The sequence below is a fragment of the Drosophila nasuta genome, chromosome 3 (assembly GCF_023558535.2).
Source record: "Drosophila nasuta strain 15112-1781.00 chromosome 3, ASM2355853v1, whole genome shotgun sequence".
Taxonomy (NCBI): domain Eukaryota; kingdom Metazoa; phylum Arthropoda; class Insecta; order Diptera; family Drosophilidae; genus Drosophila; species Drosophila nasuta.
The window spans coordinates 40475824-40489547 of NC_083457.1; the positions used below are offsets into that span (position 1 = coordinate 40475824).

The 13724-nt window shown below is 33.5% G+C and overlaps 1 protein-coding gene across 2 annotated transcripts in view; it reads left to right on the forward strand.

Annotated features, from left to right (window-relative positions):
• Positions 1-6844: 6844 nt before the first annotated feature.
• LOC132789183 (cyclin-dependent kinase 14) overlaps positions 6845-13724 on the forward strand; it is a 140000-nt gene continuing 133120 nt past the window's right edge. Inside the window, exon 1 of one of the 2 annotated variants that reach the window (XM_060796994.1) lies at positions 6845-8175. In XM_060796994.1, the coding sequence (XP_060652977.1) occupies positions 8034-8175 (142 nt within the window). In that variant the 5' untranslated portion in view covers positions 6845-8033. The remainder of the gene's footprint in view (positions 8176-13724) is intronic. The other variant, XM_060796993.1, reaches the window with a different exon arrangement.

The following is a 13724-nucleotide window of genomic DNA, read 5'->3' on the forward strand; positions in this document are numbered from 1 at the left end:
CTGTTTGAAATTTCTTTAGCCTCGCCGCATTTATACAGCCAACGCACACAGCGTCGGCGTCGGCGGCGTTGCCAGCGGCTGCGTCAACGCAGGCAGCGACTGCGACGTCAGCAGAGGCAGCAACATCGAACGTTGCGTCGTAAGATAAACTGAATCTCTTGCAGAGTGTTCGATGTTGTTGTTGTTGTTGTTGTTTTCTTCTCTTGGCCAATTCTTGTGCTAAATGTCATTGAACTGCTTTTGCTTCGACTACGGCTGCTGCAGTTGATGCGGTCTGCAAAAGGGCCGCAAAGAGGCCAAAGAAATCGACGAGAATAATTGGCCAGCTCTTTGCCTTGCACTTGCCATCAGCCAGTAGGGGAGAGGGAGGGGGAGTGAGGGGAGACGATGCAACAAGGGGAGGCGTCTGTCTGCAATGTGCTTGCAACAAGTTTTGCTAGTAGTTGAACTGATCAAGGTTACCCATTAGCAAATAGATGAAGTTCACTTCGCTGGACTTTGGCTTCGTCTTTTGACGAGGGGTGGAAAGTGTGGAAGAGGGAGGGGGGAAGGGAGTGGGGGGTGAGGAGGCAGCTGAAGATGCGGCTGCTCAACTGCAGACTGCGATTTACTTGTGGCAAAAGGTACGTATTTGGTAACAATCATTTTAAAAATAGCATAAATTACTTAAGAACTAACTGAAATAGAAATTCAACGTAATGAAAACAATAAAAGGAAAACTCCATAATAATAAAGCAAGAAAATACTTCTATTTGCTTTAGGTATAGAAAAAGGGAAATAAGAGCGATTGGAAGTTCCTCAAATCACAATATATTTCTTCGAAAAATATTTCTTGTAAATTTCTAAAAACAACAGGGTAGATTTATAATTTTTAAATATGCAGAAATAAACATCAATTTAATTTTCATTATAGATAATTCCGTTAGAAATAAAATAGTAACACGAAAACTATAAAAAAAATACATTTTCTGAAGATTAAAATCAAAATCATAATGACTCAAAAGAAAATTCATAAAATATACTTTGAAATTCAAGGCCACAAATACAATAAATAATTAAATCTAAGCTATTAAAATAAATTAATAATTTGTATAATTAGTTCGAATTGTAATTTCTATAATATAATATATATATAATAATATACATATATATAAAAAATAAAATATTTAATGTAGAGATATGCTTACAACGAATTCATTTACTAAATGTTATATTTGAGTTAGAAATTGGATTTCATAAGTTATTTTATACTGCCGTTGAAATTTAATCGTTAATGGTTTATTTTCCAAATAATTTATATCTATAAATATATTATTATTTATATTATTTATTTATTTGATATAGACTACACTTTACTGTACATTTCTCTACGTTTCTTTCGACCAAGTGGAAACTTATTAAAATTAATACTTTTATAAATTAAATTAATCATTAACAAGTCACATTTTTAGCATTGTTGTTTAAACGCGCTGCTGAAATTAAATGAACACTATTTTAGAAACACAATTTCACAAGAAACTCAAGAAACTCATCAAATTTCGAAAAGACCTTGATAAATAATGTTTGTCTAATCTTAAGTGCCAAACATCTTTATAGCGCTTACTATGAATTATTTCCAAGTAAACTGTTTTTATGTACAGACTTGTCTTGATGATGAGCAATTCTATTTAATGACACTTTTTTTGCTGTTGTCCAAAAATATTGAAGTGTGTAATAATTATAGAGAAGATGGACTTAATTGTGCTGAAAGTTAACTAATTGGATATAGTATGTATAACGTGAAATATCATGATCTTAACCTTAGTTATTGTTCACTTTTAAACACAAGTGATAATGATGGTAATATTGCTTCAATTTCTACAAACTTTTAAATTATATTCAATTGCACATTTTGATATTCACAATAGCTACAAGTTGACCAGCTATTGAGTAAACTTTTTGTTCTTATAATCACTTTATAAATAAAATATCTATTACGTATAACTTCTAAAGCCGCCAAAAAGATAGTGGTGAAGCAGTAACAGTTAAAATATATATACAAATAATATATAACGTAAATTTTATATAAAATATAAAATAAAATAAAAAAATTATAATATTTCAATGAGGTTTAAAGAAAATTGTTTCCCAAAATAATAATTTTTAAGTAACGTAAATGACTTACAATAAAACTTCATGCGATATTATTTATCTCAGTACTCGAAGAATGCTTTATGTATTAAATAATAGTTCACAACAGACATATATTATTAACTATCTGTAGTTTAAAATGATGAATAATAATAGCCATTGATGGCACATTAAAATTTTTCTCGCTGTTCAAAAAAAAACGCTCTTTTAAACTCAAAAATACATTACATATTATTCAGTCAAGCTGTCAAGAATGGCAATTGGTTATGAACAACTATAAAATAATAATAAATAGTGATATTATAGAAATACATGTATATGTATACAAAACATGTATCTGCAAAAGTCTAAGTTTCTTTAGATAAAATACTTTACTTCATTCATCTCAGAGTTGAAATGGGTTTTTAACAATTTATAAGTCATTCTTTCTATACATATAAGAAAAATTAACGAAAAGTTATATTATAAGAATTACAACATTGTAATCTTTTTGCTAAGCGTTGAAAGAGTATTTCAACATCGCCGTCTTTGGTTTGTCTACCTCTTAACGACCATCGATTAATTTTGTTGTCAGTGCAACAAGCACTTTGCCCCACTATGCAGTTGTTGTTGTTGTTGTTGCAGTTGTTGTTGTGGTTGATTTTATCGATGCTCGATCGACTGCAGATCGCATCTTATTTTCCAGCAGCAGCAGTGGAAGCAACGTCTGCACCTCCGCCTCCATCTGCTGCAGCTTCTTCTCTTCTGCCACCCACCTGTTCCCCTCCACCTTCCTCTACCTCCCCTTTCATGCTTTTGGTTGTAAATCGAATGCATGCAGCGATCTGTGTTGTCGTTTGTCGTTGTCGTTTGGGATTTTTCACTCTCATTCCTTGTTGTTGGCCATTTGATCAGCGACCAGATTGGAGCACAGACTCAAAGATTCTTCTGCCAATGGGCGCGTCTTCAGCATTTACAAGAAAGTCGTCGACGACGACGATGTTGATGCTGTTGTCTTCAACTTCTTGTTGGTCTTCTTTTACATTTAAACTTGGTCTTAGTTGTGGTTCTTCTTCGTTGGGTAAGTTCTTCTTCTGGGTTTGTGGCGTGACCACAAAACTTGTTTCAAAGCCAAAACCAGCTCGAAGTGCTCTTCTCTGGCTATTTTTAGAGCCAATTAAGTAGTTTGAATGCAGTGCCGACTTGCATGTTGCATGCTGCAAGGGTCTCAAACTCAAAGACACAAATCACAAAACTTCTTCTTCTACTTTTTTTGGTTTTTAAGTCCGCATTAAGATGCGTTTTCACCCGTTTTTCCCGCAAGCCAGATGACACTCTTAATAATTGATTAGAAATACCAGAAAAACAAATGCAAATGAGGCGGACCACAAATAAGATTTCGAAATGTAGTTAAATGGGTCAACGATCGAGAGTTTCCCTTGCCACTCAACTTGTGACGCTTTTTATTCCAAAAGGAAAAACTAAGACGAAAAAAGCATTAGCTGAACTTGACACTGTTTCTATGCTTTTGGGGCGTGGCAAGCGGGGAGGCGAGGGCGAGGCGGCAATTGTCTGCAATTTCAATGCAAGTCGAGTGAGTTGCCAATTTTTCCCCTCTCAACCTTTTTTTTATGTCTTTTGCTGCACTGACAGAACTCGTTTCGTCGACCCTTTTAAAGGCCGCAAAGCAAAGCAAAGCAAAGCTGAGCCAAAGCTAAAACCAAAGTTGTCGTTGGCTTTATTGTTGTCTTTGTGGTTGTCGCTGTAGTTGTTATTATTGTTGCTGCATTCGATTATTGTTGTTGCCTGCAAAAGGACATTGACTTTGGTCTTTTACAATCGAGCTTTGATTTGTAGACCCTTCTTTATTAAATACAAATTAAAGAGGGTCTATTAGGTTTGTAAAAAATTTAAAGTGCGTAACATTGGCAAGTGACTTATAAGTGACTATTTCATAAAAATTAAGTGTATGTAACAGAGAAAATCATCTTCGACCCTATAGTATAAATCAGCAACAATAGCCGATTAATAATGTTTGAACAGCTAGATTTCTGCAACTATAATAGAATGATGTACTGGACTTTTGGTATTGGTTTCTTTGGGTTGATATTTTTCACTACATTATTTTAGACATTTTAAATCCCATTCCAATTTCTTTATAAAAATCGCTGAATTTTGTATTTGTGCAAGTATTAGCTTTGAAAACTGTCAATCTGTTAGTTTGAGCCATTTTACATTGATTCTTCAAATTTCATTATGATCGAACCAGAAATATAAAAGATATTGAAGAATGAACAAGTAAATAAGGAAAACTTTAACATTCAAGATATGCAGGAATGTTGAATGGCGAAAGTGGAAGCGAGAGAGCAATAGTTTAACCAAGCAAACACTGATTCCGTTTGTTTTCATAGTTTTTATTCATATATGTACATACATATCATATTCATCTGTGAACTTAAAAATAGCAGTGCTGACGACCTACGTGTTTAAAATTAAAAAAAAAAACTAATTTAAACGCAACTTCGAGAGAAAATGTAGTTATAATAGCTTAATGTATTTATTTTTAAGTAATTCAACAATTTGTTTCATTTTGTATTTTAACAAATGATCTCATACCTTGATATACAATTATGAAATAAGTATTTTTTGTTCTAATTCAAAAATCATTAACTTATAATAATATATTTTTTTAAATGTCAGATATTTAATACTTTATTTAATACATTTATTTTGATGATTAAATGAAAATGAAATGAATTCTACCAGCCAAGATACGAAGTAGCCCAATAAAAAGTAAAGGGTCTCTTTCAGTCAAAACTCAAGTCTAATTTTCTTACTTGTTTTTTTTTTATAGGCTGTTTTGCTTGGTTGCAGAGACTGTTTGGACTGTGTTTTAATTGATTTCCGCAACAAGCAGAACAAGTTCGTCAGAGAAAGAGAGCAACATTTAATTTTTGCCAAAGTCATAAAGTTGGCCTTAACATTTTGTTGTTGCTCTTTTTTTAATTGTTTTGTGCTGCCAGCTCAGAAAGAGCTCTGAGAAATCGAACAATAATTATGCAATAGCATTTATTTGTTTAGTGTTATCACACAACGGTCTGAACAATTCAATTTTCAGACATCGTCGTCACTCTGACGTATTAGCATGCTAAAGTGTAACAACAACAACAGCGACAACAAATGAAATAACAATAACAACAATGACATTAACATGGTATTTTACGAGTGGAGTCCAAGTAAAATAATTGGCAACTGAAATTAACACCTTGCTCACATCCCACAATCCCAAAAGTACACGCACATGTGGGCGACACTTGACTCAATGGGGGCGTGGCAACAGTAACAGCAACAACAACAATACTGCGAGCAAACGGTGGCAACTTTCACTTAACGGAATCGTGCGGAATCGGAATAATAAACAACAACAACGAAAACAACAACGAAAAAAAAGTAAAGTGGGTATTACTCAAAGTAAGTAATAAGAGGAGAAGGCGTTGACAGCGATCTCGCCACAAATTACCGCACTTTAGTTTGCAATATACTTATATTTATTGTTGTTGCCGCAATATTTGTGTCATATTTTTTGTGCGTCAAGGTCAGAATGCGACACACAAAATACCAAGCAAAAAAAAAAAAAGAAATAGAAAAAATTAACAGCAAATTGAGCACAATTTGCGTGGATTGTTGTGTATTAATGGCAAACACACAAGAAATTGCTGGCAATCTCGCACCTCTCTTTCTTATTTTTGTTGTTGTTGTTGTTGTGCTTCTTAATACCTTAAATATTTGCACACAAAATTGTCGACTACTTTTTGTTTTCTTGTAATTTGAAATTCAAATTCAACTGGCCGTCGGTCATTGTATAGCATTTAGCTTTGCGCAATCCAATGTGCTCGCTGACAAAAGCTGGTAACTTTTTGCTTAATTCAAATTACATTGCTTTTCGTATTGTTTGACTAGCAACGTTTAAACATTCTTAACTCTCTATTTAAAGGGAGTTTGCTTAGGTTTTTGTAACAAACAATAAATTCCTCAGCAAATTACTATATTGGCTGGAAATCTATCCAATTGGATAACACTAGGGTGACCATGCATTTAATTTTACGCACCCTTAACAGACCATGAATAATTAACAGTAACGTACATTGCTTCACTCAAATTGGCGCTGTTATTAAGTTGGTAATGTTAAAGTTGCATTTATATAAGCTATGTACATAATTATATAATTGTGCAAATTTCTATATTAAAAAAACTGATTTATTATGTAAGTTATTAAAAGAAATCAAGAAACCTGATTCGCTGCCAGCATTTTTGAGTCGTGCAATGTTCATATAAAAACAAAGCGTATGGTCATCCATAACATTTCTATCGATATATAGCTAAACAGCACGTGTCACGATGTTAGCATACATAAGTATGACCGCTTATGTAAGTTTTGGTATGGATATACTAAAAAGTATATTAATGTTATTTTTAAATTTGACATACAAAGAGAAAAAGTGATTGGAACTTTAGCAATTCAGTTACATTTAAAAAAGATTTAATGTTGAAATTAATAGTTGATATGTGGTGCTTTCTTTATTTTCAGAAAATAATTAAAACATGTTTCAAACTGTCGCGCAATTTTTTTACCTCTCATGCATAAATTTGTTAGAAGTATATTTTTAACTGAGCGTCAGTATATTTTCGCATTGCGGTCACGCTGGGTACCATAACCAGCTGGCTCCATCCCGTTCTCTCTAGTGTATTTCATATCGATGGTAAAAACGCCGCGCGTTCGCGTTAATATTATTGTTAAATAAACAAAATTGTTCGTAAAAAAAACGTGTGCAATGTGTGAAAAAAATGTGCACGATAGGTGCATGTGCTTTATTAAAACACAAGCGTGATGCGCGCTGACGACAGCAGTAGCAGCAACAACAACAAATATCTCTAGCGCTGTTTGCGCCCACACCAACAACAACAACAACAACGGCAGCAGCAGTAACAACAACAACAGCTACAAGCAGACCAATTGAGTGTGAGGAGAAGAGCCAAGCAACAGAAGCAGCAGCAGCAGCAGCAAGCAACAAAGTGCCAATATAATAACAATGTTTAATTAGGCGCCACGGATACGCTTACAAGACACATATATAAATATATATATAAAAATATATTTTTGTGCTCTTACTCCTCATATATATTCCTTTAATAAGCGCAAACATAAAACAACAACAAACTAGCGTGCAAGTAGTTGTCTTCGTATGTGTATGTTCGTTCGTGTGTGTGTACGCGTGTATGTGTGACAGCAGCAGCAACGACAACAACAACAATCGGATCGTTTCGGTAACGGGAGCCGCGCAAAGAGGGAACACGTTACAAGTATGATAAAAAGAAATCAAGAAGAAGAAATACAAATAATCAATTAAATGCAACAGCGAGAGAGCGGGAGAAAAAAGAAAATATATATATAATCAAGAGTTGGCCTAATTGATGTGTGCGGAGCTCATTTTTCGGTTTTCGGTTTTTGTTCATTTCTTTTATGCAGCGAATGAACCGTGAAAATGAATATGAAAATAAATGTAAAATAATTTAACGAAAAAAAAAGAAACGTGAGGCAAAAAGAAATTATTATCTGTGTTGTGGTTGCCTTCTTCTTGCGTTTCGTTTAGCGTTGCGTTTGCGTTTTGCGTTACGTTGCCTTTGTTTGCGTTTTTTGTGTGTGGTGATTTGCTTACGTCGTCGTCGTTGTCGTCGTGCATTTATTTCCTGTTCTCCTCGTACTTGCATGTGTGCGAGTGTGTGTGTGTGCTTTCGCGACGTTTTCTTATCAGCAACAACAGTTACGGGTTCAAGTTCGTCGCCGTCAGCAACAACAACAACAACAACAACATCAACTGCTACTTCAGTTTGGACAACAATAACAACAATTAGAAACGTGACTAATGCACTGCTCGCGTAGCCTCTCAGCTGCTGCGGATACAACAACATTTTTTAGCGCAGCGGCAGCGGCATCATCGTCCTCTGCCAGCACAACGCCAACAATGGCTACAACAGCAACAACAACAACAACTTCAGCTAAAGATGGTAAGTCTGATCCAAAAATAATATATATATTACGTATTTATAGTACCGTCTGACCCATAAAACTAAATTGAGTCAAAGACAAGCACAAAATAAAACAACATACACAACGTCGTAATAAATAAAGACAAATGTAATTGTCGTTGACGCTGTTGCCTGAAAGTTCAAGGCAAGTGGTCGACAGTTTGGCAGTCATTTGTTACGGGCAGTGGTTGCTAAACTGTCAGGCAGCTTGAAGTAGAAATGTGTTGAAAGGGTTAAAAGAGCATTTAGGAAATAATTTAAGGAAATGATGATAATGAATATTTAGATGTATACCCTGTACTGTATTTAAATGCTTAAACTATAGTTACATATACCCTGTGCTTTAGTTAATGCCTACACTATATTTTCATGTACAGTTTTAAGTTTGCTAATTCCAATTAATAGTCAAGTGCGCTCCAGTTTGACAGCCTTAGTTTACAGGCAGTGGCTCATAAACTGTAAGGCAGATTGCAGTTGATATCTGTTGAGAGAGGGTTGTGAAAGCACTTTTAATTAGAGCTAAAGGTCTAATTAGGTGGTTCTCTTCTCTCAATCTCTGTTGTATTTTATTATTCTATTATGTCTTGGTTAATAATATAAATAAATACATTAATAAAATTTGTATTCCCTTTAATAACTTTGAGTAGAAGATGATGCTGGATAAAGTTGTTTTTATACTTTTTAGTTTAATGCTTAGCCTCTAATACAAACACTACAATTAGCACAATATTAACTTTGATGTTTTGCTAATTCCAATTATTAGCGAACTTAATGCGTTCCAAATGAACAGCGCGAAAATCAGGCAGCTTACGTAACTCTGATGGTCGGCTCGTAAAAATGTTAACTGAAACATTGTGTTTGGAAGTCGAAAGAATTCGCCAGAGAGAAGTAAGAAATTGGCTATGGAATTAATGATTAACAATGCCGGCCAGGGAAACACAAATACAAACATACATACATACATACATACATACATACATCACATGTGTGCGTTAAAGTTAAACAGAAATCGCACAAATCAAACCCCAAAAATCCGGCAGCATAAAAGCCACGCCAAAAGTAGCAAAAAAGAAGAAACAACAACAATAATTAAGCATTTTTGGCGTGCAAAATACGTTAAGAAATACACACACACATACGTTTAATTGACCGCAGTCTGCAAACTTGTCCAGAAGGCACTGAAAGAGCTTGAGGGCGAGAGGGGAGGGCAAAGCAGGGGCTAAAAGCGGGAGCTGCAGAAGGTCGCTAAAGTGCTCAACGACGCTGATGAAGGTCAGAGGCATTTCGACGTTGTCGTCACCTCTGAACCCGCTCGAATTTATTGATTTTACACGCAGAATATAAAAAAAGCAGCAACACAAAAAAGTACGAAAAGAAAGACAAACGTATAGTATGTATTGCGCTTGTTTGCATTATACCCTGCAAATAATTAAGTAAGTGGGGTGTGATGAATGCTTGAATTAGTATGTGGAACTTGGTTGGAAAATATAGCATTGAATCGAGGAAAGCAAAATAAAGATTTTTTGTGATATATTCATACATTTAAGTTTTGTTTTTGAAGCTTAAAGATTTTTCTAAAATAATCAATATCTAATAAGAATTAGTTAAGTTACAATATTTTAAAATCCACAATATTAGTATTGAAGAATAATATGCAAGTAATTTAAATTTGTTGTATTAAATTATTGAGTTTCGATTATTTATTTTTATTAAACATAAAAAACTAAATCTAGTGTCTTATTTTAACTAAAGTTTTTGCAAACTTTTAGACCTTTTAGGCAAGATCTTTTAAGATTGATTAGTTTATATTATGCATTTGAAGTAAAAAAGTGTGAAATTTTAAAATTCGTTTATTTACTTTTAATAAGTATAAAAAATTAAGCTATTGTTTTATTTTAACAAAAGTTTTGCCAATTTACAAACATTCCCGACAAGATCTTTCAAGTTTCATTATTTTATGGTATGTATTTAAAGTAAAAAGTGTGACCAGAAATTTAATTTTTTAAAAAATTTCGAATTAAGAGTAACTGCTGTAATTAAGAATTTGAGAGAACCAAAATTTGAAGTTAATAAATAAATTTCATTACTTAAGTTGCCCAAGAGAATTCATGTACAATATTGTTCCACACAATATAGGGTATCTCTAAGTCGACCCTTTCGGGTAATTATTACTTGCTTCATACTATTATTTTTTCATGTTCGGCCGTCAGAGCGACTTTTGTGCGGTTTGCCGGGCCATTCAAGCTGTTTCTGGGCCGGCTTTGGCTTTTGCGTTGGCTTATGCCAAAGGCCAATTGGAAAACCTGCTTTTTTTCATTGCTGCTGCTGTTACTGTGTGTGTGGCAGAAAGAAACCAAGAAACCCAGAAAGAGCAGAAAAGCAAATCTCATTTGATGGTCAGAGCTTTGGCAAAGCAAAATAATGAAATGATGCGAATTTTGTGTGGAAAAGTTTAATAAACTTGTGACCGAACAATATTCAATTAAATCAAAGCAAACGGTCAATGTTAATTGCCTAAATTAGCGTGGCTAATTTTTTCAGTTATTCAGTTATTTCTTACTTTTCAATACCACTTCATTAACAAACTTTCAAGTCACTTTTGTCGTGGCGATATTTTTGTTTTTTGCTTTTTGCAATTTCATGATAAGAACTCTCGATAAGTCGAAAGTTGAATCACAATTCGCAATTTAGTGAATGTGCGAAATTAATTTATGTTTGCGGTTGGCATTTCCACGATTGATAATTGATTATTTGTACAACTCTTTGAAAAGTTATATAAGACTCATAATTGAAGTACTATCAAAATAATTAATAATTTACTAGCACAATAGAAACTACATATATAAAAAGAGGAATTATTTTGATATGCATCTTTCTTATTTGTGCACTTAATTGATTTATAAATTTTAAATGGCATTAAAAATGTATGCTAATGTAAGATTTATGCATATGTTATTGCTTTGTTTAATAAAGAATTAAAATCAATTGAAGCAAATCGAAATGAAATTATGCACAGCTGTTTCATATTTGTTTTTAATTATTTCTTATTTTTGAATTGAATTTCATTCAACTGTATGTGGGAATATCTTCTTCACTTTGAGTGTTTTTTTTTATCCCCTTTTTTTTACATTCAGATATATTCTCACATTTATCACGACTAATTGTCGGGTTCAAGTTGAGTGCGTTTTATCAGCCATTAGCCGGGGGAAAGAACATGTGCCCCCTCCCCCCCATTCATATGTATTTACACTATATTATTGTATCTTGTTGTTATCAGTTTTGTGATTTCGTGCTTATCAGCAAATGCAACTTTACCCAGGGTAAATACGCGTAATACACGTACAGAATGAATTATTTATTCTTGTTGCCTTTTTCAATTAGTGCACAACAGCAAAAAGTCAACATCAGAGAACAACAACAAAAACAACAACACGAACAGTAGAAATAATAATAATAAGAAACACTTTATAATTTCATTTTAGCAAATGGCAGCAAAAAAAAAAATTCTTTTTATCGCAGATAGCTACACACAATATTTAATGAACATAAAATAGATAAGCGTGGATAGAGTGATGTACACGAAGATATCCTGTAAAGTATACAAAGAATCGTAAATTAAATATTGACAGAGGTCAAGATAGGGTTAAAGTACTTAAACTTCAATATTTTTTATTGTAAAAATCAACAATGATTTTCTTATCGTTCTTGTCAAGTTAATAACGATATTCTTTTACTTTCATAATATTAATAAATGTAGAAACCCTTTCTTTACTTTTTAAATTACGGGGTATGCAAATGCGAGCAATTTTCATGCAATTCCCAACTGAATTTCTCTGTTTGTTGATTATGTGATTACAAAAAAAAAACAACGGGTAAAACAATCGCTTTTTTCACCTAGAAAAAAATTTTGCAATTAGTGGTGCGAATAAAAAAATGTTGAGAATATTGCGTTTATATTACATAGTAATAATAATAACAAATATAATAACAAAGGTAGGCAGACTATGTAACAAACATATTGACTTTTTGGGGGGAGGAAGAGAGTTAAATAAAGTTTGAGTTCGAGTTTAGTTGAGTTGTTTCCACTGGGATCGGGTGCATTTTGTGTTTCCACTTCACGTGCTGAGCTCATTCGGCAAATGCATTTCCACCGGCTGGGCATCATTTTTCATTTGCCATGCCATTTGCCTCGCAAGTGGCGGCAGTTTGTCATGTGTCCTATATGCTATGTCCAAACTCCATCCATGCTCGATGCTCACAGCTCACCGCTTGATGGTCGATGCTCGGCAGGTGCTTCTCTCGTCTGAGGCTGAGGCTGAGTGTGTGCTCAGTCAGGGCTCAGCACTTTTGATTTGTGGCAAGTGCTGGTCGTCGGTCTGTTGATGCAACAACAGCACTTTTTTGTTGTTGTTATTCTTCTGCTACTGCAATTTGGCGTGAGACTGTTGCACTTTCAAATTGCTTTATTACAAATTCTGTCGCTTAACGTACTCCACAAACAAAACAAAAAAGAAGAAACAGCTGCCACTTTGCCTGACACTTAATTGAATTGTAAATTTTCAGCCGACATTGGACAGGATCAGTTATTGCCAAATGTGCTTCAAAGTGCTTCGATTGCTGTTTTTCTAGAAGTTTCAAAGTTGTCTTAAAGTATTCCAGAATTTGTTGTAGGATTCAGCTCTCCATTACAATTATTATTATATTTTAAAAAGATATCTTAAAGATAAGTTGCATTTATATTTATTTAAAATACAACATATTAAAAATTACTTATTTTTAAAGAAGATTTAAAGTTGAACTGAATTGACTTTTAGGTGTCATTTTGTTAAATATTTCCCAAATTTTAGAAGAAAAGTTCAATTGAGATTTAAGAATTTAAGAAGCTTTGCTTGGACTTTTGGGTGAAATATATTTCCAAAAATGTCCTAATTACTCTAGTTGCTCTTTTATTTTAAATTTTAAGTTTATAGGAATATTGAATTGTATATTTAGTTATAAAACTTCTCGATATTATCTTTAAATCCTTTTTTTTTTTTAATATTTTCCACATTGTTTTATACATAATAAGTTTAAAATTGCTCAAGGGAAGTTGGCGTTATAGTAATATTTATTTTATGCTTTTTAAAATATTCTCAAATGTGTGCTACTTTTGAACATTATCATAATCGTGGGATCTCAAAAATCTTGTATTCATTTCATAGTGAAACTAAATTAACTTTTGTATATAATACTTTATTACATTTGACAATTTTGTATATCTTAAAATGTTTCCAAATGTATTTTACATTTTAAAACATTTTCGCTATCGTATTCTCTCAGTTTTGTAAGTTGCTGTATTTGCATTTAGACTCCGTAAACTTCATTCCTTAATTTACCCCAACTCTTCCGTCATGTTTCCAACACTATCTTCTCAGCTTTAGAGTCGATCTACCCGCTTCACGCATTCACGTAGATTGCCTGCTAACTTTTCACCCACTGCCGACTGCAGACTGTGTGGACTAATTTGTCTTACATTTCACACTGCACCC